Genomic DNA, 26,763 nt, shown 5'->3' on the forward strand with positions numbered 1-26,763 from the left:
GGGACTCAGTAACACTTATACTATAACTAGAATGATATAGAGAAGATGGACATGGCCCATCCATGTGTGTGACTTGCAGATTTGAGGGGCATTTATTGATCCAGTTCCGTTCAGTTGTCCTTTAGTTTGCCCATCTTTGGGAATGCAGAAGTGACTGGGACGTGGTCTTCACCCTCCACTAGTTCAGCATCTAGGAGGCAGGCCGAGGGCAAATTTCACTTGCTCTACCTACAGCAAAGTAATCAGGTCCATCCTGTGTCCTTGAATATAAAGCATTGTGGAAAGGTAGAGTAGGAAGCTCTGAATTCTGCGTGTTGGGTTCCAAGATGATTCACAAAGGAAGGGATGTGCATTTTCCTTATTCTGCTCATTTATCATCATTTTTTTAATGTATAGGCCCTCCCTTTGCAACTTTTCCATGCTGGGTCCATCTTGGTTTGCCCCTAATATGCCTCCAAAGAGGTCTTGCCTATAGCAGGCACCCAGGCATCTCTTGGCCGGTTGATGCAGGTCCTTCGTCACCTGGCACCTGACGCCCTCTCTCCTGCTTCGCCCCGAGCTGCTCTCTCCTGGGCCCTGCACGCCAGCCACGCCACCCTTTTAGCGAGTTCCTCCTCACCTCCTAGCGCCTTTGTGCATGTTGTCCCCTGCCTGGCTTAGTCCTGTTTATCCTTCAGTGGCCCTGTCCTAGTTCAGAGACCTTCCCTAACTCGACACTCCACCCCCTCAAAATCCTGAATTAGATCCTCTCTGGACTGAATTAAGGGCATTATGCAGCATCCATCCGATAGAAAACTAGATGGTCATTTAAAAGAATAAGATGCACGTGTACATTGAAAAGGACAGATAAAAGTAAGTCGCAGGACTTCCCTGGAGGTCCAGTGGTTAAGACTCCATGCTTCCGCTGCAGGGGGTGTGGGTTCAATCCCTGGTCGGGGAACTAAAATCCTGCATGCCGCATGGCACAGACAAAAAATAATTTAAAAAAAAAGAAAAGTTGGGGCTTCCCTGGTGGCACACTGGTTGAGAGTCCGCCTGCCGATGCAGGGGACACGGGTTCGTGACCCGGTTCGGGAGGATCCCACATGCCGCGGAGCGGCTGGGCCCGTGAGCCACGGCCACTGAGCCTGCGCATCCGGAGCCTGTGCTCCGCAACGGGAGAGGCCACAACAGTGAGAGACCCGTGTACCGCAAAAAAAAAAAAAAAAGTTGTAAAACAATGGATACGTAACATGATGCCATTTGCAAACATTTTAAAAGGACATATGTGCTGTGTATGCAGAAATTCTTTTCAGTAAACATATATGAGAAATGGTTAATAGTGATCACCTCTAGGGAGATGGCTGGGATTCATATAAGGAAAGGACATTTTTCATCTTAAACTTGTCTACAGCATTTGAATTTATTACCACATATTATATTACTTTTGCCATTAAAAATAAAACATTAGGTCTCCCTGTTATTTTGGTCTCAGAGTCCAGTTAGCTCCCTTCACAGCGTGTGTTTTCATTTACAGGCAGCACATTTATTTGTGTTTATTGCTATCTCCCACTACACTGGTGCTGCAGGAAGACAGGGCCCATGTCGGGTTTATCTGCTGTTGTTACTGGCACCTCCTAGCACAGTGCCTTTCACAGAGGGGCTGCTCCATTCATCCCTTCAAGGATGAATGGATAAACGAATGAACAAGTGAACAAATGCAGTTTCCCCACAGTGTGGCTAATTGGGCAACACGTGGGATACAAGCAGGTGAAAGGCAAGTGAGATGGCTGACATGAGAGGCTGGGAGCAAATGCAAAGAGCAGGGAAGGCCCGTTTTGTTAAGGAGTCTGAGCTGGGAGAGAGCAGCGGGTAACTGGTCAGCAGGGGGCGCTGTCTGGGGGAGCTGAAACGAAGGATGAGGGCACCCGCTGCTGCGGCACTGACGTCTCAGCCCTTTTGCCTCGCCGGCCCTTTTCCTGGGGCCGTTCGAGGCGTCCGTTCCCCTCCTTCTCCACGCAGCTGGTTTAGTGCGACACGGACGGCGGGGGATGGAGCCACCGGGTCTCCAGTGTCGGTCCATTTTTCTCTCTGCACCATTTGGCCTTGTTGTAGGGAAGTAGCCAGTCGGCCATATGGTGAGGGAGAGACTTCCCTTAGTTATGGTTATTGGGAGACAGAAACACCCGAGAACAGAGGACACTCGGTCGCAGGCAAAACGAAAGCTGTCCCAACTATAGGCGGTTGTCTCACCTCTCCACTAGCAGAGGCGTCCTTGAAGTCACTGGACCTTTGCAAAGAAAGCCTCTGGGCAGGGGTGGGGACAGCCTTTTGGGGAGGGGTGCAGTTGAACTGGAGCTGGAAGCCTGCTCTGTCCATTCTTAATGACTCACTTCACGCAAGCTACTTCATCTTGCTGAGAGCCTCAGTATTCTCATCTGGAAGATGGTGACAACTGGGCAGGATTAAATGAGAAAATGAGGGTAGAGCCACATAGTTTCTCTCCATGCTCAATGTTTTATCTGTTAAATGAATAAGAATAATATAGAATATTTATTACTTACTAAGCATAGTGCTTGATATTTTAGATGATCGCATGTAATACAGCAACCCTGTGAGGTGGGTGTAGCTATGTTCCCCGTTTTACAGCTGAAGAAACTGAGGCACAGAGAGGATGAAGCCTCACAGCTAGTACCCGGGGGAGCCAGGCTTCAAATGCTTCCAGTGCCTGCACTCTTAGCCACTGGACAGGAGTCTAACCCATATGCTTAAGAAACCCATTGTTTCTGTTAACGTCCTTATTCTCAGCAGCATCGAAGAGAATGAAACTAAAGTTAACATAATTATTGAATTTTTTTAAATAGTGGCTGCTTTTCAATAGTCCTAGAGCATACTTCTTTGTTCCTCTTGCTGTCTCTATTAAAATTGTTGCTTTTGAATGTTAAGCTTGACACCCTGAATCAGACACTAGGTCACTGGTTCAGGCTTGCAGGTCAAGTAGCCGTCACTGATTGCAGGCAGGGCCGGATCATTCCATGCAGGTAATTTTGTGAAGAAGCGGATTGATTTCTCAAGCCCGTTTTCTTTTTCTAGGTTGGGTCATCCTGCATGTGTGTGTGTACGAGAGAGAGAGGGGTGGGCGGAAGGGAAGAGAGAAAGAGGACAGAAACTCCTGGGAACATGTTATACATATCCATAAGCAAGCACTTGTCTGTGATTGTAAATCAGAAACTGTAAAATTAGGAAGTTCTTTGAAGTTTGCCCAAAACCTGCTCCACGGCCACCTGTTCCACTGGGGCCGGCAGTTGGATGGCCAGGCTCTGCGGCGATGGCTCAAGCTGTCACTGCACCGAAACGCTCCAGCCTGCCTTGGCCTGGCTGTCATCGCTGGCTTGGTCCCACTCAGGCAGTTCACCGGTTTCTGTTGGACACCAGGCTTCCAATTAGAGAGAAGTCCCACTGTGTGGCCAGCCCCGCCAGTGCCGCTCTGAGCGGCCCCTTTGCCAAGGCCTGAGCTGACCTCCGCTCTGTCACAGATGGGCCAGCCCCACGCTCCTTCGTGCGCATTTGGAGGAGGGGGTTGGGGACAAACAGGGAAGCCACGGGGACTCAGAGTGGATAGTGGGCAGAAGTGCAGCTCCTCAGAGCTGGGAGAAGCTGGGCAGAGTTGACAGGACCCAAATGCTGACATTGCAGAGCAAGAGGGGACTTGGGGAAGACCCCGTCCTGAGCCCTGAGCACAGCAGGGAGCATTTTCTTACCAACTTCTGAATATTCATCTCAGGCTGGGCCTCACACCGAGGAGAGCCAGGAGCAGCTAGCTGCCTCACGCCGGACCTGTCACACTGCTGATGGCGCATGGCACAGCCAGCTTCCGCCCTGCCCCACTGCAGGGCCCGTGCAGTCCTGCCAGCCTAGGAGCCCTCTCGGCCTGGACTCAGGGACGGTGCCATCAGCAGCCCTCACATGGACTGTATTCTTCACTCGGAGTGAACAGGGAGGAGCAAGCTGAATTTCTGTTAGCATAAGAAATAGAACATTAGAGAATTCCATCTCTAATTCTCTAGCAGGGTAGAGAGCTAGAATCTAAGCTCTGAACTGCGTCTTTCTAGATAGAGGACTTGCTGAATGTCATTCATTATTTTGGGGCTGGTGTATGTGTCTTCTGTATTTCCCTATCAGCATTTTCTTTTTATTTTCATCCCTTTAATCACTCTCTTTCTCTGCCTGTCTCTTTCTCTCTGTCTTATTTTCTCTGTCTCCGTCTCTCCCTTGCATGCTTTCTGTCTCTCTTTCCAGGTACGGCATCTGTAACCCCCCCATTGGAAGCAATGATAAAGATGCCAGGCTGGGAACTGACATTTATATACTCGGGCTTAGCTTGACTGGAACCATCGCAAAGTCTAAATAATGAATAGCCTGAAAGTGGCAAGGGTCTTCCCAGCTGTTCCTGGAATGATTCTGCGTCTCTTAAAAAAAAAAAAATTTTTTTTTTTTTTAAAATTTAGTCCATGGAAGCAAAAACGAAGGGTGGGGGCTTCCCTGGTGGCGCAGTGGCTGAGAGTCCGCCTGCCGATGCAGGGGACACGGGTTTGTGCCTCGGTCCGGGAAGATCCCACATGCCGCGGAGCGGCTGGGCCCGTGAGCCGTGGCCGCTGAGCCTACGCGCCCGGAGCCTGTGCTCCGCAACCGGAGAGGCCACGACAGTGAGAGGCCCGCGTACTGCAAACAAAACAAAAAAACAAAACAAACCAAAAAAAAACGAAGGGTGTCTTCACTGCTCTCTCCTCTCTGGAATTTTTCCTCCTTTTAATATTTGCAGTTGGTTTGGGAATTCCAGGACTGTCTCTCCCTGCTTGGCCTTTTTTTCTGCCCCATCTCTTTTTTTCTCTATGCAGACTGGTTAAAACAAAGAAAGCCCCTCTACCAGTCAGTGATACTCACTGAGAGAAGGTAGTACTTCTTTAAGGTGTTAGGTTATCCCCAGGAGAAGATGGACGATTTTTCTGCTATAATAAGCAAGTTTCCACAATTAAGTGATGTGCTGTGTCTCTGTTTCTCCACTTGCATGACTTTGTTAGATTGACAAAGGGAATGGCCTCATGTCTCTTCCTATGTTTGTATGTCTGTCTCATGTGGAGAGTTCAGAGGAGGAGAATCTCCAAGAGACAGCAAGGGAAGTGTCATCTTTAGAGTCAGTGTTGTTTATTATATTAGACCCGGTAAATGGAGACTCTGATCCTGGACACACTGCTGGGAAGCCAGGTCACATCATTAGGCGTAAAGTGACCTTCAGATACAGGCTCAGGCCTTGCAAAGACTAGGACGAGCTGATGCAGGTGTGAACCTTGGTCATGAGGAGGTGCACTCATGGTGACATCCACCTCGTGACACTACGCTTTCCCACTTCCTCTGTCTCTGACCACGCCAGGTTCATTCAGCTCCTCTTTTCTTTTCTCTCCTCTAATAAAAACACTTCCCCAAGTGCTGTCTGGGACTTTCTTCTCATTTCTTTACATTTCTCCTTAGAGAGCCACGCCAGTGGCTTCTAACCTGGAGCAAATGTCAGGATCACCCAAGAAATCTTAGGGAAAAATACAGACACCTGAGCCCCACCCCACTAGGAGATTCTAACCCAGCAGGTTCTGGGGTAAAGCCTGAGATTTGGGAATTGTTGAAGTTCTACCTTTGATTCCCACGCGCACCTCTACTTCAGTTCCACAGCCCTAGACTGGGGTCCTAGAGGCCAGAGACCATTGTGTCCATTCTACCCAAAGCCTGTAGCGCTAACTGTGGCCGGCACGTTGAAGGTGATAAGTAGCCAGTGGAGAAGCAGGCAAGATCGCCCATTCGTGCTGCTGACATTTTTGGCTTCTCCTCTCATTGCAGATATTCCTGTTATTCCGGACCTGGAAGAAGTACAGGAGGAAGACTTTGTTTTGCAGGTGGCGGCCCCTCCCAGGTATGTTAAATTAATATGAAGTTGGCAGGAGGCAGGGACCATGCCACACACCATCTCCAGTGGTGCTGCCCCCCAGGGGAGATCCAGATGTCTCTGGATGGGCTGCATCCCAGGGTTCCCATTTTATTAGACGTTTTCTCCCCATTTTGGTCCTTCCCAGCTGCCTACGAGGCTCTGGGTTGGTGGCCCGGCAGCACTCCTGGCACTGGTTCTGCCTGTGGTTCCTCCTCACATTCCGTCTTTCCTGCAGCATCCAGGTCAACCGGGTGATGACCTACCGTGACCTGGATAATGACCTCATGAAGTACGCAGCCTTTCAGACCTTGGTGAGTGAGGCAGCTTCTGTGTAGAGGAGCAGGCTCCAGGCAGCATCCATAGGGAGTTCTCAGTTTCTCCAAAGCCTTACAGCCTCTCCTCCGTGGGTCTCTGAGGCTGCCGGGCAACAGTCCCTTTGCCAGAGACATCATCCTCGGGTATTACAGCATCCCTGGACCCAACATATTCCAGCGTTCCCAGGGCCAGTCTCCCTCCTGCTTCCCTGGCTGCCCCCGTGGCATCAGTAGATATGCTGCTGTCATGCCTGCCATCCTGGTATTGACCTTCCCCCAAGGAGTGCCCAACCTGTAGGACATCATGGTGTTCCCTCAGTTCTCAGTGGCATTGGGGTCCACCCACAGTTTTGCTCTTTCACAAGGCATTTGCAATTTCGCAAGGCATTCTGGATTTGGGAAGTTCCACCACACTCAACCTGGCCCCCCTCTCTTTGCCAGAGGTCGTTGTCCGAAGGCCTCCGAGGTGCACAGCCTGCCTTTTTTTTCTTTTTTTTTCTCTGCCCATTCACAGGATGGAGAGATCGACCTGAAGCTCCTCACCAAAGTCCTGGCGCCGGAGCATGAGGTTCGAGAGGTACGTAGCGGCGGCAGTGCCTGCCCCTCGTTCCCGGAAACAGCTGGCTCCGAGGCTGGCCTCGGCAGGAGGCTGGCTGTGACCGAGGGGACGGCGTCCCCCAGCTCACCCCGCGATGCCTGTCTCGGCAGGATGACGTCAGCTGGGACTGGGACCGTCTGTACACTGAGGTGTCCTCAGAGCTCCTCAGCGAGTGGGACGCGCTGCAGACGGACAAGGAGGACCCCGTGGGACAGCAGCCCTCGCACACCTGAGCCCGGGGGTCGCTCTCCCTGCACGCGGTCACCTCTGCTTTGGACTCGAGACACAGGCCATAAACCTAAAACTAAAGAAGCTTGCAAGCAGCTCAGGAGTTTTATGTGGACTATTTTGTAATAAAAATTTCTATTTTCAGTAGACCGCATTGGATCGTTCGACTGTAAGAAATTGCTTTTTTCTGTAGCCCTCTCTTCCGTTTCTTTCCAGCACTCCCTTGGAAAGATTCGTCAAGAGTGAAGGAGGGCATCTCTCCCCATCGCTGAAGCTTGGGAGGGAAAGCTAGATTCAGGGGGAGAAGCGGTGGTGCTCCTGGAAGCCGTTCGGTTCACAGAAGCCACAGCAGCTCCCCGGAGCATCTACCTGTGAGCACCTGGACGCAGGGATACGGGAGGTGGCATGCGGCTGCCTGCTGGGGTCCTGGGGAGGGCCTGGCCACATGCCTTTCTCACTTTGGACGGTCAGTTATGTTGGTGAAGTTGCACTGTCTCCTTCGAGCTCTCAGTGGGCGTGATCAGATGACCCATTGCCCACGCCAGGGTTTGGTGGCTCTTCTAACGGCACGCCCCTTTCCCCGCTCTTCCTGCAACCCATGCCTGGGGCTTCCAAAGCACAGGTTTCCTTTCTGCCACAGGTTCCCAGGGCCTTGTTTCTGGTTCTTATTAGCAGGGGCCAGCTCAGCAGCCCTGAGACGTCCACAGAAACACTCTCTCAGGGAGCCTGGGCCTCCGCTGACCTTTCAGAGGTGTAGCTGTTTGTCTCCGTTGCTCCCCCCAAGCATCATCACTGCCAGTTTCCAAAATGTGCCAAGACCTGGAGCAGAGCCCAGTCCTTTTTCTAAACAGAGACATCTTTTGTTTTTGTTTTTCTCTTAACTCCCCAAGACATCTCATCTGAGGACAGGACGTCTCCCCGCCCACCTCTCCTAGATGCCACTCTGGGTCAGGCCCGCGCAGTCTGGCGGCAACTAACCAAGCCCCGCTCCCGGCTGTGGGGAGTGCTGAGTGCTGAATGCTGCTCTCACCCTGCATGGAAAGCCCTTCATTAAAATTCAGAAAAACAAAGAGGCTCAACACTTCAGAAACACACTGGGGGTTATTTTTTTCTGACTACAGTGCCCTTCCCCGGTGAGCCACCGGCTCCGGGGCAGGCAAAGAGAATACTTGTCTGTTAATTATAAACTCAGGGATTTAGTGGCTTTGGGGTCTCGTTTCCTCCTTTTCCAGAGTCACACTTTTAGCCCAGACAGCCCCCCTTTGGAATAATTCCCATGGTCACTGAGAAGTTTCCGTCCAGGCTGGTTTTTCTTGAGCCTGCAAGACTCTGAAACCCAAAGGAGGAATTGCTGTATTTCGAGTACCTTAATCACCGGCAAGTTCAACTGCCTCAGGACCCTGATAACCTTGAGGGTCTTCAGCCAGCTCGAGCAGGGCCTGGGGATTGACTTCCTTCCTCCCTTTACTTCTCAGACACCTTTATGTTCCAACCAGCGTTGTCGCCCACCCGAGACTTCAGAGGGCCTCCCAAGAAGATGACCCAAGAGGGATGATAGAATGGTTGAGCTTCGACAGGTACCTCAACGTGGTTTACTACAGACACCGGCGGGAGGGGGGGGGCAGCGGGGAGGAGGTGTGGAGTGGGCCTCCTGCATGTGGCGGATTGACTGGGTGTTTACCAGTTTCTCCCAGACTGGCTCGTGTCTGAGAAGCCCCAGCTGGTCTCTGGCAAAATCTCCCGTGGTGTCTTTGGCATGGGGTGGTAGCTGCAGAGCTGCTGTTCATAGGCCGGGCCCTGGTGGGAAAGTCGGTTCCTTCGTGAGATTCTGACTACCACGTAGGACGCACCAGGTGCTGTTACAGACACTCCAAGCAAAACTCCCTTCTCTCAAAGCGCTTCCGTTCTGGTGGGGGAGATGGAGCAGTAAGTAAGATAGAGAGGGCGTCAGATGGTAATCGGTGCTATGGAGAAAAATCCAGCAGGACGGGGAAGGGAGTGCTGGGCTCGGGGTGCAGTGTTAGGTGGGCGGTTAGGGAAGGTCTCACTGAGGTGACATTTGAGCAAAGACCTGAAGAAGGTGAAGGAAGGAGCGGGACTGGTCCCTGGGGAAGAGCATTCCAAGGAGAGAGAAGAGTATTTGCAAAAGCCAAGAGCGGGGCATAGGCCCGGCTTCTTTGAGTAGCGGCAGAAGGCGGTTGACTGGCGGGAGGGGACCAGGGGAGAGGAGACGCTGTGTCTTGCTGGGCCCAGCCCTGGGCCCACCACAAAAGAGGCCTCTGTGCATGTAGGGTCCGCTCTCCCCAGTGACACGCGCACCCTCAGGCTCCGTGGGCTCGTCAGGCCGCCTTTGGAAAACTTTCCTCAGAGGCCTGCACGGCCCCTCCATGCCTCGGCCTGGGAAGAAGGGTTGATGCCTCATCGAGGGAGAGGGGAACCGTGAGCTCTTCTGCCACAGAACTGAGGCCAGGCGGCTGCTGCCAGCTCCCGCAGGCAGGGGCGTGCCATGTGTGGGGCAGATGGCAGTACCGTGAGGCCCCTGAGTGCCACGCTCCCTGGAAACTTGTAGTTCTGATGAGAAGCTCAAGCAAGAAATTCATGTGGGCAGACCGGCCTGTGGCTGAACCTGAGGCCATCTCTATCCCTGGTGGTTGGCTCGTCTTTGCTAAACCCCAGGACACCCCCAGACAGGCTTCTGGAGCTACATGCTCCAGACGGAAATGGACTCCAGTGCTGGCCCAGTGTTGCTGGACCACAGAGTACTGCTCACAGAGATCAAGGCCTTTCTTGCTTAGTGGTGAGGGCGGCTCCTGGGAGCATTGGTGCCGGAATGAAAGGTAGGATTTGCCACAGCAAGATAAGAAAGCTTAGCATCCTTGCTCTGCTTGCCCAAGCAGTGCTATGCTTTTCTCCCAGAGGCCAAAGAGTCAGTGGGGAAGGGCATGAGTGGGTGGAGTAAGGAGCAGTGTCAAACAACACAGATTCTGGAATCAGGCGGGCCTGGGGTCCAGTCTCATCTCTTCACTTAGTCGCTGTGGGTCCTTGAGCAAGCTGCTTTCCCCTTCTTTTCTTTTTTTTTAATATATGAATTTATTTGTTTGTTTATTTATGGCTGAATTGGGTCTTTGTTGCTGCGCAGGGGCTTTCTCTAGTTGTGGTGAGTGGGGGCTACTCTTCGTTGCGGTGCGCGAGCTTCTCATTGCAGTGGCTTCTCCTGTTGTGGAGCACGGGCTCTAGGTGTGCGGACTTAAGTAGTTGAGGTACGCGGGCTCTAGAGCGCAGGCTCAGTAGTTGTGGCGCATGGGCTTAGTTGCTCCGCGGCATGTGGGATCTTCCCGGACCAGGGCTCGAACCCATGTCCCCTGCATTGGCAGGCGGATTCTTAACCACTGCGCCACCAGGGAAGCCCCTGCTTTCCCCTTCTGATCCTGTTTTTTCTCATCTATAAAATGGGGATAATCGTAGGATTGTAATGCCTGGTAAAATCTGACTGCCATTCGATTTTGGAACTGATGGGGTGGAAAAGTGAACCTCGGGAACGTCACATTGGATATTTTATTGCAACGACAAACATCTGCGTCTCTCAAGGAGCTCCCACCTCCGCTTCCCTCCTGCCTCATCTTTCAGCCATGGATAGAGAATGGTTTGGTACCAGGGTTTTTTGTTTTGTTTTTATAACAACTTTATTGAGGTTTAATTTGCATGCCTTAAAATTTACCCCCTGAAAGTATACAATTCAGTGATTTTAGTAAATTTATGGAGCTGTGCAACCATAACCATAATTCTGTTTCCGGAACATTTTCATCGTCCTATAGGGCTCCCTTGTGCCTGTTTACAGCTAATCCCTACTCCCACTCCCAGCCCCAGGCAACCACTGACCTGCCTGCTGACTCTTGATTGGTTGTTTCTGGAAATTTCATATAAATGGACTCATATAACATGTGGTCTTTTGAGTCTGGCTGCGTGCACTTAGTGTATTTTCAAGGTCCATGCGTGTCGTAGCATGTGCCAGCGGTTCATCCTTTGGAATGCTGAATGTTACTCTGTTGTATGGACATGTACCACATTTTGTTTATTCCTCAGTTGATGGACATTTGGGTTGTTTCTAGTTTGGGCTTAAGAATAAAGCCCCTGTGAACCTTCATGGCCATGTCTTTGTGTGGACAGATGTCTTCATTTCTCTAAGGTAGATTCCTAAGAGGGAAATTGCTGGGTCGGATGGTGTATTTATGTTTAACTTTTAAGAAACTGCCGAAACTGTTTTCCAGGGCATTGGTTTTGTTTGTTTGTTTGTTTGTTTGTTTTTCAGTGCTTTAGAGTATCAGGATTAATTCAGTAAAAATTAAGATTCTTTTTCTTGTCTCCTTTCCGTACGTGTTTCAAAGGTCACTGCTAAGTTTATAGGAGGCACAGCCTCCTGATTCCTCCCTCCCTGACTTCTTTCTGTCATTGAGCTTATCTCTGTTGAGAGCACAGAGCTCATCGGTCTGCTCTCCCCACCAGCCTGTAAGCTTCTTCAGGGTAAGGCTGGGTGTTCTTTGAGTTTCTGTCAAGGCCTTTGCATATTCCAGGAGTTCAAAGTCAAATAAGACATGGTCCTGACCCCAAGGAGCTTACAAGCTAGTAGAGAAATAGACAAGATTCCTCTGTGTTCTCAAAGCATTGGTTTTGAAAAACAGAGGCTTTCCGGATGAGTGGAGGAACCCAAGTGATCCACTGCAAAGTGCAGGTGAAGAGAGAGAAAGGGAGCTTGGTTTTTCCACTAAGAAATACAGAGGTGGGTTGGTTTGCTTAAAGCAGGGGTCAGCGTACTACAGCCTGTGGACCAAATCCAGCCCGCCACCTGTTCTTGTTAACTTTTACTGGAACACGGCCATGCTCCTTAATTTACATACTGTCTATGGCTGCTTTGGGGCTGCAGTAGCAGAACTGAGTTGTGACAGAGACCATGTGGCCTGCAAAGCCTGAATTATTTACTCTCTGGCCCTTTACAGAAAAAGTTTGCCAATTCCTCCTTAGACGAAAGAATGAAGGTGAGAAATAACAGCCGCAGACTCCCAAAGTTCAGCTGCTTGTTGCTGTTCAGAAATGCAATCGCAGTAGGAGTGATTGGAGTTAGACGTAAGGAAAGACTGGAAGGGTGGGAAGATTCTGGCTCCTAAAAGAGAGACACAAATTTCCCTTAAGAAAAGGAAAAAACAAACAAAAACCACTTATCACTTGCAGCAAAGTTGGGACAGAATCCATCTGGAGACAGAAAGCTGGAAAGGGTGACTGGGTTCCTTGGCCTCTGATCCTGTTTGAGATGTGGGGTGAGGGGGGTCTCTCGGAATCAAATACCTTGGGCGGCAGGCTCAGAATAATGATGAGAAAGCCCAGTGGAAGGGGGTTAGGAGCAAGGGAGGGAGAAAAGCCCAATTTTTCCTTTGGTGAAGTAGAAATCAGAAAGTAAGGGTGTCGGGAGCAGCGAGAGAAAGAGGCTGCCCCTCTTGTGGCCAAGGCGGAGTGAATTAATTCCCGGCATATGTTCCCAGCATCTGTCGTGGTGACCTGGACCGAAGGGGTCAGCGAGAGAGGGGACCGTGCCAGCACCGAGCATTAGCCCAGAATTCCCGGGCCACAGAGGCTTTTGGCTCCCACAGAATGATGGCTGTCCAGCTCTCCTAGCAGCACCTGCCACAGCTGCAGTAAACAGTGCTGTGGGGGGGGGGAGTGCTCCCCACGAGAGAACACCTGCTGTGAAGGGGCTGGACGAAGACCAGAAAGAGTCCTGCAAAAGGCTGTCTCTTCCAGGTCTCGGGCTGCAGTGGATTCGACCCGCCAGACGCACGTCCTGCCAGCAGACTGGAGGTGATGCACAGGACGGCACTGAGAGGGGCAGGGGCAGGGGAGCCACAGCCCTGGATGGAAAGAACGCACAGGGTTGGGACGCCCTCCTAAGTGCCAGTCTCAGAAACCGCCCGGATACTATTTGGGCTGCTCGGTGCTAAAGTGTCCCTCAGGAATCAGAGGTCAACCCAGAGGGGGCAAGGTAAGAGGGCACGGAGGCTAAGAATGCAGACGATGCCAAGTTCAGGTCCCTGTGCTTCCAGGTCACAGCTGCATACCTCCTCGTGCGTCCGTTTTCTTATGTATAGAGTGAGGTAGAAAACAATTCCTGTCTTTGTTGTAGAATTACGATGATTAAACCACATACTATACGTCAAGTGTCCGGCACGAAGCAAGCACTCGATGGTGATTAGTTCTGATCACACTGGGTGGACAGGCAACATTCCCCCTGATGGCAAGTCACGGGCATTAGGCGCTGACAGCTCCTATGTGGGCATCTAACCCAAGGTCGTGGGCTGGAGGCCCACGGACTGACTTCGACCCACAGGACATGATTGATTTGGCCAACACATAAGTTTGTTTTTTTTAATTGAAGTATAGTTGATTTACAGTGTTGTGCCAATCTCTACTGTACAGCAAAGTGACTCAGTTTTATACATATATACATTCTTTTTTTTTTTTTTTTTTTTTGCGATACGCGGGCCTCTCACTGTTGTGGCCTCTCCCGTTGCGGAGCACAGGCTCCGGACGCGCAGGCTCAGCGGCCATGGCTCATGGGCCCAGCCGCTCCGCGGCATGTGGGATCTTCCCGGACCGGGGCACGAACCCGCGTCCGCCTCATCGGCAGACGAACCCCCAACCACTGCGCCACCAGGGAAGCCCCATATACATTCTTTTTTAATATTCTTTTCCATTATGGTTTATCACAGGGTATTGAATATAGTTCCCTGTGCAATAAAGTAGGACCTTGCTGTTGATCCATTCTAAATGTAATAGTCTACATGTACCAACCCCAAAGTCCCAGTCCATCCCTCTCCTTCCCGCCCCCCCCCATCCTTGGCAACCACAAGTCTGTTCTGTGTCTATGAGTCTGTTTCTGTTTTGTAGATAGGTTCATTTGTGCCATAGTTTAGATTCCACATAAAAGTGACATCATATGGTATTTGTCTTTTCTCTTTCTGACTTACTTCACTTAGTATGATAATCTCTAGTTGCATCCCAACACACGACTGTTTAATTATTTGGTTAATTACCAACATTTAAAATGGAAAGGTTTCACATTAAACCCAGATTTCCAGCCTCTCTTAGGAAATTGGGAGATCTGTCCACCTTGGGGCCATAGTCACTAGGGCAGTGAGTGACATGCGCGGAGAGGCCAGAGCTCCCCTGGGTAAGGGCAGGTCAGCACGCGCCACCCCACTCTCACCCTCACCCTCACTTACATTTCTGCCTGGACACTGCAGGCACTGACTTTGAGACACCTGCCCCACCTCCTCATTTTGCCTGTAAGGGTCCTGTTCGCCAGGGGCACTCACCCAAGGTCATGGATACTGGAACTCGAGTCCTGACTTGCAGGCTGGCCAATGTCTTTTGTCAGTAACCAGGACCCCCCGCCTGATGGATAAGCTAAAACCACACGAGCCCTGGAGAATATCCAGTTTCCCTACCCTGGAGTCATCCCCCTCTGATCAGGAAGCTTAACCCTGTTTCCATCATGGGTCTGGCAAGAGTTTGAGCAGAGTCCTGGGATATTTCCGGGGCCAATAACTGGACCCTCAGCCATTTGCCCTCCACTGAATTGTTTAAACTCTGCCCTGGAGCTGACGGCATTCGCTCGGGATGAGGGTCCAGCTCAGCAGTCAAAGTTAGCAGGTTTGCCTTCTTTCTGTGGCTGCCACCAGTGCGTCAGCCATGCGACTGAGGTGTGACGGAGAAGGGAGCGGCTGAGGCTGCAGGGAATGTGTCTGGCTTTCAGGCTTCAGGGACAGGAGAGCACACCCTATCCGCCGGCCAGCAGGGTCCCCATGCCGAGCTCAGGAGGAGGGACAGCCCTGGCTGCGCCACTCAGCTCGCCCTTCAGGAGAACTTGCACAAGGAGTGATGTGCCTTCAGGGTCAGCCTGCAGGCCGAGGCCATGAGCTTCCCAGGCAGCAGCCAGCCAGTTGCTGAACGTGGCGGCGGTGCAGGGCTCACCGTTCCTGGCCAGCACAGGACTCCTCTGCGACAGTCTTTGCACCAGAGCTCCCCTGGGTCTGACCAGGGCTTTCTCAGAGCTGCACAGCGGTCTGAGACCCTTGCTATCCAACCCTCCTTCCTCCCCTCTCTCTTCACAGCTGTCAGACCTTCATCACCACCTGAAGCCTCTCCCTGTTACCTCCTGCTTCCTCTCCCCTTTATCTTTCTGTCCTGGTGTCTGCTTCTCACAGGACCCAAACAGTGGGCCTGGGGTGGTCCAGCTAGACTTGGTGAGGAAAGATTCCCAGGCAGGGCTGAGAGGAGACAGCTGGTTAGGGGTGTGGGTAGTGGCTTCTCCCCCAAATCCATATGCCTCCCAAACCCCAGTGGCATGGCTGGGGTGTGGGCTGGGTTTGGAGAGGGATAGACGGGGGTTGACCAGAGCTCGATCCCTCTCTCACTCATGGAAGTGCCGACTTAGAACCCAGTCCAGCTGAGGAGGCCTGAGAAGGAGAAACTGAAATCCCACAGTGGACATTTGGCAAAAGAATCTGGTGTCCTCTCAGCAGGAGAAGAAGATAGCTCCCTTTCTTTGCTGGGGTCGGGCACGAAGAGCCTCTGTTGGTGGCTTTATGGGCAGAGAACAGGGGGGGTCACGGTTACCAGGCCTACCAGGAGACAGGGTGTGCCCTCCAGAGGGCCACATGTTACCCATCATGGTCTGGAGGCGTCACTGCTGAAGGTGGGGGAAGAGATGGTGTTTAGGCGACTGTGCCGAGATCTCTCCAGGAGCAGGGACCTGGTAGCCGAGCCCCCCATGCCACACAGCGGTCGGGGTGGCATGCTGTCCGCCGGCAGAGGGGAGGCTGCCTCGGGCTTTGTGAAGGGCCAGGCTCATTCTGACTGAAGCCCAGTGGGCAGCACTACACTGTAGCTAAGGCACAACGCCCTCCAAGGTGCTCGTGCAGTTTTAAGGACAAAGACACTGCAACCAAGACTGAACAAGGAAGCCACCTCCCAGGGTGTAGCTGGAGGAGATAGCACTTGGTAGGGGAAGCTAAGCAAAGAGAAGAAGTCAGTTTAGCTCTCTAACTAGAGAACAGAAAAAACAAGAATAAAACCGAAACCTGGGTAAGGCAGGGCAGGGCAGAGCGGGGCGGGGATGCTACATAGGGGCAGGAGGGAACCTTTTAGGGTAATGGAAATGTTCCATAATTTGATTGTGGAGATGTTTACATGTCTGTTTATAAAACTCATCAAACTATCCACTTAAAAAAGGGTGTTTTTTATTGTATGTAAATTGTACCTCAATAAGCATGACTTTAAAAAGATTCTCCCCATCACTCCCTCATCACCTCAGGTAGCCGAGCTGGCCGAGTTTCTGTTTGTCCCACAGCATCGTACCAATTTTTGCAACATCCCCTGTGCCATGGTGCCCGGCAGCTTGGCTGTCCCTGAGAACTGGGTCGGGAAGCAGAGAGGCCCTGCAGTGCCACCTCCGCCCCTGCCCCTCAGACTAGGGGTCTGCTCAGACTCCGGAGCTAGCTTTAAAATTTTATCTGCAGTTTAATTTTCCATGATTTTCTATGAAAGGGAAATACAGCAAGTGTGACTAGGTAGGCAATTTGTAGTCCAATTTGAAGTAAAATACAGGCATTTGGGAATCATTTTTGACTTTCTAATGGGAACGCAGGTCCGTTGAACACAGAGCAAGGAAGGACACAAGGAACCTTGAAGACCCAAGACCTTTTAAAATAGATGTGACCCTAGAGAGAGCAGGCTGTGCCATGTTTTGCATTGCAAGAAATCTTTTGACCTGGGGGATGAGCAGAGACGTAGGAACATCTGATGCCAGATCTTTAAAAAAAAAAGTTTCTCTCTTTAAAAGCTTACAAATCCCATTTAAAAACTATGATCTTTACTAACATATTCACCAAATTATGCATATACATATATACGTAATCACTAAACTAAAAACTATATATCTAAATATAGTGAATATCCCTATTACCCTGCCCTGCCCCGTCTCATTTCACCACCCTCCCCAGAGGTGACCATGATGTCCTTCCAGAGGTTTCTGTGCACCTGCATACACATGGACGTACAAATAGAGACCCAGAGCTTGGTTTTATTTATGTAGTAGTGACCATTCTGCAGGCATGGCCCACGTTTTGCTTCTTCCACTTCACAACACATCCTGTGGAACCTTCCTCTTGGTACCGCTCTTCCTCATTCTTTTCAATGGTGGACATTATTCCGTAGGTTTCGCTGCCCCACAGTTCCATCCCCTCATCAGCCCTTCCATGCAATGGTCATGCAGACTGAGCCCACTTCCTTCCACCCTGACTGCTCTGAAGGACCCTGCTGCCCCCCAGCGCTGGCTCACCTCTCAATTCCTTCTGCCAGCCTCCCATCAAGCCCCTGGAAAGACAGACAGCTCTTCTACTCGTTCCAACCACCCATTGGGTAAAAAATGGCAGAGGGAGCACCAGTCCCCTGGGGTGGCTAGTCCAGGGCAAAGGGGACTGAGGAGAGCGGGTGTGAGGCCACAGGGAGAAGACCCGGGTGCCCGTGGTGGAGACAGGGGAGGCCTGGCCTGAAAAGTTAGGCCAGTCTGTGTGGAGGGGGAAGGTGGGGCTGGGCGTGTTCTGTTCAGTCCCAGAGGGAAAAATCAGAGTGGGAATCCGCTGTCGGCCTCTTGATCACGTGTCTGACACACTGGTGAATTCTCTGTGGCCAGGCACGGTGTCAGGCGCTATTCCCTGAGATAGCTTTGTCCCTGGTTAAGACTAAGAGCTAAGTCCCTGCTGCGTCCCTGTTAGCATGTGTCCTAGTTCTTGTTTATCTCCAGTAATAGTAATAGTAGTCGCTGTCATTTATGAAGCCCTTACCAGGCTTCAGGCAACGTATGCAATGCTTTCTGTACATTATCTTACTCAGTCTTCTCAACTCCACGAGGTGAGTACTGCAGTCGTGCGCATTTTAGAGGAAAGAGAAAGTAAGGCTTAAACCCAGGCCTTTCTCGTTTCATCCTCATGAAGCACTAGATGAGGTGGGCAGTGTTCATTCCTGTTTTGTGTATATTCAGTGTTCTGTTGGTTCCTCCTCTGGACTGGGGCCACAGCGAGGTTCTGAACCCACACCGGGGTCCCCTCAGTGAGGGGCAGTAGATGTGCCACAGCGATGCCAGACCCTTGAAGCTCTGCCATCCACCCAGCATGACAGGAGCACTGGGCATAGGGTGACAAGGACATCAGGTTTGCCCTGTGCCCTCCCTTCAGTGGGCTGTTTAAGGTATTATCCTAGAGTCTAGAGGCACAACGACAACACTTGAAAGCCAGGGTTTCTCAGAGGTGGCCACCTGACACGGACCACCTGCATCTGAGGGCCCTACAGAGCTTACCAAGCACGCAGGTTCCTGAGCCCCGACCCGCTGGATTAGAGTCCAGGCAGGAGACACCTGAGATGTGCATTTTAAACAAGCACCTTCCCAAACCCCCAACCCTGTTCGAGAACCTTGCAAACGGCCGGCTCACAGGCTGAAGTCTGCACTCACAGTATACTGGCTAAAACAGTTTTCTTGACATTTTTACATTAACGGTCAATATTTAAAAATCAGGAGTATCACGGGAAAAACGAACAGACCTCTGCTTCTTGGAAAGATCCGGCAATGCCAAGCCCGCTTTCCCTCACCACACTACCTGGAGGGGACAGGACAGGGCTTGGGGCCCCCAGCGCCCCCAGGCCCTGCTTCTTTCCTCTGGCTTCCATGGACATTTTGAGTTTGTGACCCCTGGGCAAAGGAGATGGCAATACTTGTGTCTGTCAGTGCCAACACCAGGTACCAGAGCTTAACAAGCAAGGCCAGTTCTGGTGCAGCTTCCTCCCTGTATGTAGGCCCGCCTTTGCCCTGCTTTGCAGAGCTTATGTGGACGGCGTTGGTTCACCCCTCCTCAGCCCTCTGCTCTCCGTCCTTTGGCAGCTGCTGCCAGATGTGTTTTCGGAAATGATCCAAACATGAAATGTGCCCCCTGCTCCAGGTTGAGTACTGTACCTGGTGTAGAAATCAGTGTTTCTAAAAGCATAGTTCACAGACCATGTGTGTGGACCCTCCAGGGAAGGCTTACAAAATGCGGAGGCCTGGCCACCACCCTAGACCTGGGGAATCAGAATCTCTGGGGTGGGACCTGAGAATCTGCATTTTAAATGTGGTGCCCCAGGTGATTTTGGTGCACCTTAAGGCTTTAAGACCTGTAGTCATCTAGAGGGAGGAGAGTGATTGTAGGTTTAACTGGGCCCTGGGTCAGATCGGCCTCTTGGGTCTTTGGCCTCCTTGAAGGAAGACAGCCCTTTCCTCAGCCCTGAGCCTCCAGCACAAACACAGCCTGCACCCCACCCCCAGGGCAGCAGGCCCCCAGGGCTCGGCCCTCTATCAGATTCCATCTCCTGTCACTTTCAGAACCAGTTCATTATTCCTTTATTATTCTTGTTCTCCTGCTTATCATTATTAATAATCATTCTAGACAGGCCGGGGTGCTGACAGCTCCCCCCTTGTCCATTCTTTCTGTCTGTTTTAATCCTGCCTGCTTATCTGGCATTAACCTGATCTTTTCCCCCATTTAATTAAGCCACATTGGTCAGCCCACTACTGCCCACGTGGAGACGGGCGTGAGCGGTTCTCCTGATAGGCAGAGGAGTGATGGGCTCTGTGGCCTGGACATTCCACCTCCCCAGAGGGGCCTGAGGGCAGGGACATGAGTCCCAGGCAGGGCCACATCGGGTCTGGAGGGCTGGGGAGGTAGGGCTGGTTGATGACCAGTACCCATCGAAAAGCAATGCTTCTCAAACCTGAGCCTCAGAATCACGGGGAGGGCCTGTTGAAACGCAGATCCCTGCGCCCCATCAGGAATTCTGATTCGGAGGCAGCCACGAATGTGGAATCCTAGTAAGTTCCCAGCTGGTGCTGATGCTGCTGGTGTGAGGACCACGCCCGGAGTAGCCCCACATCCGCAGGCTGACCTCAGCTTAGTGACGCACAGTGGCCAGGCCCAAGTGTGCCTCGATTGGAATGGATTGAAGAGGAAGAGACTTGAGCAGGGGGGAATTATTTCAATTCCCCGATGTTGGTGAGGGCCTGAGCCAAGGGAAGCTCGGACTGAAAGGGAAGGGATGGATATGGATTCAGTACCTGCTCTAGAGAGGCAAGCGGGTCTCAGTGACAGTAGGAGCAGTGAAGGAGAGAAAGGGAAGACACCTCCGTGGTTTTGAGTAACTGACAGCACAGTGGCGCTTGACAGAAATAAGTACAAAGGAAACACATGGGGGCGGAGTAGGGATACGCTGAGGTCAAGACAAGCTACCGAGCTTGCAGGGCGTAGTGAAAAATGAAAATGCAAGGCCCACTGTTCAAAAATGATTAAGAATCTCAAGATGGGGAGAACCGCGCATTAGCCCAAGCGTGGGGCCTTTCTAAAGTGCAGGGCTCTGTGCAACTACACGACCACATGCCACAAAGCCGGCCCTGGCCAGATTCCCATAGTAGCTCCATAGCCAGACAGAACGACCATCACCTTGGCGGCCTGCCGGTCACTCTACAGGTCTCTTAGGTGACTGGAACGTCCACTTCTGACGCCACTGAGACTAAATGAGAAGTCACAGGGCCTGAGTCACAATTAGAGTCTTATGAGGGAAAAGGCCCAACTAGGAAAACACAATGGGTTAATACCTCAGAGAAGTTGCCAGTAAGACACAGGGGAGGGTACCATGGCCAGTATTTATACGAAGTCACCACGTTCAGGACAACCGGACAATGTCTGCGGATGGACCTTTAGTTTTTTAAGGCACCACTGATGGTGCATCTACCCTTTCCAGGCGTTGCACAAAGTCCTTTAATGTATTACTTTAGTATCCTTGCAACTACCCCATAAAATGTGTATTACTGTCCCTCTTTTACAGATGAGGAAACGGGTGGAGAGAGGCACAGTCACTTGCTAGTGAGGGAGAGAGCCAGCTCCTGAAGCCTGAGTGTGCGTCTGGGGCTGGGGGTTGCACAGTGCAAACAACCAGGGAACTGGGGGACTGATGTGGCAGGGGGGGCGGGGCGCCAGGGGACAGAGCCGTGCACGTGCCTGGGTGTCACAGGGAAACGCATAGACACCCAAGTGCCCGCCAAAGATGGAAGAATATAGAGCAATTAAAATGTTTTGCCTGGCAGCTGTTTGGAGCCTTTTTGGGTTTTTTTTGAAGCGAGAGTTTTCTGACTTCAAGGTGTTAACAGACTCTCTAAATGGTTTTGTTTTTTAATTGCAGAAAATGACTGTGGAGCCATTAGATTTTTGCCTCTCTGCAGTTGCTTCTGAGCCCTTTCAGTCGTCCTCCTTCTATTTATTCTGTTTAATTCAGTCAGGTAGCTCCGGGGCAATGGAGATCAATACTCCTCTTTGATAGGAAAGAGTCAGGTTTGAAACCTAGAGATAAAACTGACACATTTTGTATAAATTTAATTAAAAATGCACCTTTAGTGGCTTGTTGCAGGCACAAAGCCGAGAGTCTATCTCTCCATCTCCCTCTCTCTCCTCCCCCCACCTCTCTCTTCCTCTGCCTCTCTCTCCGTCTCTCTTTCCTTTCTTGTTCCTGACAGGGAGATCTCTAACTCTGCCTCGCCACAGCCTCGTTTCATGAGTTTGGACTTGAAACTTCTGCGCTGAGGGACACTGAGGGAAGGGGATGAAATTCTAAGCAGATCAGCCCGCCTCCTTTCCCCAGAGTAGGCTGGGGAGAGGGATGCTGCAAGGAGAGGACTTCGGAGCAGAAGCCCAGGCTGGGATGGGTTTGCTTTTCTTTTTAAAACCCTTTTTCTTTTGGTCCCGTGGCCTGCAGGCTCAGAGGATCCTCTGGTCCAGAGTCTGCAGCCCCTACTCCTGTCTCTGTGTCTCTGTCTCTTGATGGTTTTGACCTGCCTGCCATTGCAGCTGCTGGTGCCTCCTGGGGTCCTGGTGGGGTCGCGAGACAGCGGGGAAGGTACAGAAGGCCCCAGCCCCTCTCCAGTAACCCCAGGGCCGCGGCACACATTTGTCTTGTGTTTTACAATCCACCCCTTCACCTCCTTCCCGCCGGCTCTCCCCCTATCGCTCTCTCAATCCCATTTGGCTTTCCTCATTTTTCACTTGAGTGGGTTTCCTATCCCCGACTCAACTCTGGCCTCACTCTGCTCAACACCAATAAAACACACTCAACACAGGTGGAACAAGGTGCCCGGGCCCCTGTGACAAATAGCTCGCCAGCCCTCTAAGCGCAGCTGTAAATCGCCCTTTCCGTGGCCGGGCGGGCCTGGTCCCGGCAGCCTGGCAGTGGGGATGGGGCAGCCAGGGGACCAGTATTTGGCCAGCACCCCCAGGCCTTCCTGGGGTCATGGGCGTCCAGGAGGGAGCAGGGGTGGCGAGTGGGAGGGAAGGGACCCCTGAAATGTTTACCCCTGTGGCTTTGGCTGGGGCAGCTTGGCCTTCCGCCTGTATTGAGCCAGAACTCCAGCAGCTGGCACTCGCTGCACGCTTACGTGTGCCAGGCACCATGCTAAGGCTTGCCATCAAATTGTCTAAAATCCTCACAAAAACCCTACAAGGTGTAGTTACCAAGACCGTCCCTGTTTCACAGATGAAAACCCTGATGGAGGCCTAGCAAGGTCATGGAACTCGCCCAAGGTCATCTGGCTAGTAAATGGCAAGCCAGGATGAGGGCAGACTTCCCGGACTCTAGAATCAGGGCTTCTCACCACCACGTCCATCCCGTGTGCATGGCATCGGGCTGGGCACGTTGGGGAGCAAGATGTAATCTCCATCCTCCAGGCACTTTATGGTTTCTTGCTGAGGGGACTGGGGGTCCTGGAGGAAGATCATGGATTCACAACGGGTTTCCTTCTCTGCTTCGTGAGGATCCTCCTGCCGGCTCCACAACCTGTGGACAGGGGAGGTGTGTTGCTGCTTCTCCCCAGAACGAGTGATCAGAGGTGGGGAAGCCCGTGCTTCTGCTCTTGTCCATCCTGGAGCAGTGAGGGTGCCGCCAGCATGGAGAAGCAGAAGGGGGCCTTAGCACTGGGGGAAGCTGAGGAGGGCTGCGCTAGCACGTCCTGCGGCCAGGGGGGCCTCTGGCGCTTGTGGATCTCTAACCTCGTCCCCTGGGCATAAGGTAGTGCGGTGATGCGACCTGTTCCAGCCGGTCTTGTCTTTTGCTTTGGGTGCCCTTAATCGCTGCAATTGCAAGTTCGGACAGGAGAGGCAGGCATCCCGAGTTTGAGCCACTGGGCCTTCCTCTGCATCCTTCCTTGCTGGCGATCACAAACACCGACGCTTTGTGTCTAAAATGGCCGAGATAATTGAAACGGAATCTGGAATCAGGGCCCTGCAGGCAGCACTTGTTGAGAGAAGAAATAAAGATCGTTTGGGTCACATCTTTTGTAATTTGCGTTTAATAATTGTACCAGGAGCTGCTCAGGGAGGAGGGGCGGCACGTGAGGCAGCTCCCAGCCCACCAGCCACCCTCCCTCTCCCTGGCCCTGCTCGGGGGGAGGGGCAGGCAGGGAAGGGAGAGCTCGGGAAGGAAGCACACACACAAGTTGGAGAAAGTTCTCTCTGTGCGGCGGTGGCAGGAGAGAGGACACGGCTTGGGGCGGGCCTGAGAGGCTGAGATGAAGGCCGAGTCAACATGCTGGGTGCCCTCACCTCCTGCACACCCTCCACTCACCCGCCCATCCCCCTTTGAGGGGAGGCTGACTATCAGTGAGGTCACCGGGGCCCAGGAGACTGCTGGAGTGATTTTGAACAGGCTGCAGTGGGACTCTGTTCGGCTCAAAAGCTTGGGACTCTGCCACTACTGTTTTGCTAGCCACATGTGGAGCTGGGGCAAAAGGTGCTGCCCATCGGAGGGCAGATGCAGCCTCCAGGCTGTGGGGCTGTGGGCAATCTAGAGTGTCCTCCAGGAGCCCTCCAACCCATTATTCCCTAGACTCAGACAGTCATGTTTGGTCCTCAAGGAATGCCGCTGTTACACTGAAACAACCCCCCCTCTCCTACCAACCCCATGTGCTATCCGTACATAGAGTCACCCCTCCACCTCCAAAAACATGTCCCCCCTTCCCTGTGAGGCTGCCTTTTCCTGTCTGCAAGAACCTGTGGGCTCAGGATCTCAAGGGCTCCCCCAGTGCCCACATCATCATGGGGTAGGGGAGGCTGTGAGGAGCTCAGGCTTGGAGGTCGAGAGACGGTGCTATGAGCTGAACTGTGTCCTCCGAAAATTCACATGTTGGAGTCCTAACCCCCAGTACCTCAGACTGTGACTGTCGTTGGAGATAGGGCCTTTGAAGAGGTGTTAAGGTAAAAGGAGGTCATATGGGTGGACCCTAATCCAGTATGACTGGTGTCCTTATAAGAAATGGGAGAGACACCAGGGATGCTTGCACACAGAGGAAAGGCCATGTGAGGACACAAGAGTAGCCATCTGCAAGCCAGGGAGGGAGGCCTTAGGAGAAACCAGCCCTGCCCACACCTTGATCTTGGACTTCCAGCCTCCAAAACTGTGAGAAAGTAAACTTCTGTTACTTAAGCCAGCCAGTCAGTGGTACTTTGGTATGCCAGCCCTAGCAAACTAACACAGATGGTGAGTGGCAGGGGAACCTTGCCTGTGATGCTCCTTGCCCTGGGTCCCCTCCCTCCCTGGCCCAGACATGCATAATGTGTGCTTGAAAGTACCAAAGACAGGAACTCTAGCTGCTTCCCTTTCCCGAAGGGGCCAGAATCTAGATGACACGTGGCTTAAGGAAGAGAATGTGCATGCCAGCCTTTGCCCGGGTTCTTCCTCCGAGACTCAGTGCTGCCCACCACCAGGCCCTGGGGATGGGATGCTCATAGCTCTATGAGGCCCAACTTCCTTCCATGCCTTCCTTCTGCTCTTAAGCCTCTTCCCTTTCTGCCATTGGCCACAAAAAGTATCCCATGTTGGTGACACAAGGGCCTTTGCAGAAGCCAGAGTCCTTGTACATCTGGAACTACCCAGTCAGTAAGATTCCTGAACAAAGAGCTGTAAAAAAGGAGGCGTAAATGAAGAGCTTTCCAAGGTCTGAATGTCTGGTGCACGCAGTGGTGAATTCCTCCCAAGGGCTCCGACACGCTGGACACACCCCTCTCAGGGAAGGCCTGAGGCCCTAGGGTCCCAGGGTGGCCGGAGGAGCACACTCTGATCCTGGGTTCTCCACAGTGCATGGCTTGGACCTTCAGACGAGCAGGCGCTGGGGAGCAGAGGTGACCCAGGGCTGGGAGATGGAGGAGAGGTGGCAGCAAAGGATGGAAAGGGACAAACAGTGTCCAGGACTTTTCAGCTTGCAAGGGCTTTGTGGGGAAGAATCATGGCCCTGCTGACGTTCCGGAGGACTGCACCTGCTGCCAAGACCTGACTATGTGCTCCTGAATCTTCCCATTTTAGTGCATGCTGGTGGGGGCGGTGGGTAGATGGTGGTATCTCCATTGCACCTGGGAGATAACAGGCTCAGAGAGGTTAGGGACTTGCTTGTGACTGTGCAGCTAAAAATGGCAGACCTGTAATTCAAATCCAGGACTTCTGGTCTCCCAATCCAGGCTTTTCCTTCTAGAGCAGGAGCTGGCAAGCTGCCACCTGCCACCCATTTTCACGTGGCCTGTGAGTTAAGAAAGGTTTTTACATTTATAAATGGTTGGGGGAAAAGATGAAAAGAAAAAACAATACTTAATGACAAGTGAAAATGATATGAAATTCAACTTTCAGTATCTAATATTCACAGATATCTATAGATATTCTAATATTTATAGTTTTATTGGAAGACAGCCACACCCATCCATGTACATACCATCCGCTGCTTTCACGCTGCGCTGGCAGAGTTTGTTGGTTGTGACACAGACTGTATGGTCTTCAAAGCCTCAGATATTTACTTTCTGGGCCCTTACAGAAGTGCTTGCCAGCTTCTGCTTTAGAGTCATATAACTTGGGAGATGGAAGAGGTTTTAGAAACTATAGTAAACAAAACCTTGCCTCTCTCTTACTCTATTCACCCATTTTCCAAATAAGCAGCATGACGCCCATCTCATCTGAACAGCTGCTTTCCAAGGCTGCCCTCGGGTCCAGGTCCCCCTGCTCTCAGGAAGCTGGGCCCACGGCTGTCTACACTGGGGCTGGAAAGTAGGACTCTTTGCTCCGTGGTTGTGCCTGATGCTTTCCTGGGGCTCCTTTGGCACCAAGTTAGCTGCATCCCCAGGCTCGGGAGCTTGCAGCCTGGGGGAGGCAACAACTTCAGGGCCCAGAGGTGACCGTCACCTGGCCAACAGGGAGGGGCACACGTGGTGAAACTTGGGGTACACTTGGGGGCAGTAATGCTGTGGTTCATGCAGGTTCAAGTCCTGGCTCTACAACTGTGACCTTGGGCGAATTACTTCAACATTCTTTGCCTCAGTTTCCTCACTTGGAAAATGGGGGAAATAATAGCATTTACCCCATGGGGCTGTGTGAGGATTAACTGAGTCAGTGCATATCAAGTGCTTGGAATGGCGCCTGGCACGTAGTGTGTATTGTGTTGAGTGATGGTGATGGTGATGGTGATGGTGATGGTGATGGTGATGGTGGTGATGGTGATGGTGATGGTG

The 26,763-nt window shown here is 52.0% G+C and overlaps 2 protein-coding genes across 11 annotated transcripts in view; both read left to right on the forward strand.

The window, feature by feature from the left end:
• The window catches only part of IFT43 (intraflagellar transport 43), an 88,625-nt gene extending 81,217 nt beyond the window's left edge, over window positions 1-7,408 (forward strand). The window contains exons 6-9 of one of the 2 annotated variants that reach the window (XM_029239559.1): window positions 5,869-5,941; window positions 6,192-6,267; window positions 6,785-6,847; window positions 7,313-7,408. In XM_029239559.1, coding sequence (XP_029095392.1) covers window positions 5,869-5,941; window positions 6,192-6,267; window positions 6,785-6,847; window positions 7,313-7,342 — 242 coding nt within the window. In that variant the 3' untranslated portion in view covers window positions 7,343-7,408. Of the gene's footprint in view, window positions 1-5,868; window positions 5,942-6,191; window positions 6,268-6,784; window positions 6,848-6,978; window positions 7,244-7,312 lie in introns of those variants that run through there. The other variant, XM_029239558.1, reaches the window with a different exon arrangement.
• Window positions 5,912-26,763, forward strand: part of GPATCH2L (G-patch domain containing 2 like) — a 213,380-nt gene continuing 192,528 nt past the window's right edge. For 8 of the 9 annotated variants that reach the window (XR_003796086.1, XR_003796085.1, XR_003796084.1 and 5 more), the window contains exons 1-2: window positions 6,287-6,847; window positions 8,572-8,673. Coding sequence is in view for 6 of the 9 variants with exons in the window: in XM_029239556.1 (XP_029095389.1) it covers window positions 6,834-6,847; window positions 8,572-8,673 (116 nt within the window). In the remaining 3 variants the exon portion in view is untranslated. The other variant, XM_029239550.1, reaches the window with a different exon arrangement.

This window comes from Monodon monoceros, unplaced genomic scaffold (assembly GCF_005190385.1).
Source record: "Monodon monoceros isolate NGI ecotype Baffin Bay Population unplaced genomic scaffold, NGI_Narwhal_1 Super_Scaffold_21, whole genome shotgun sequence".
Taxonomy (NCBI): domain Eukaryota; kingdom Metazoa; phylum Chordata; class Mammalia; order Artiodactyla; family Monodontidae; genus Monodon; species Monodon monoceros.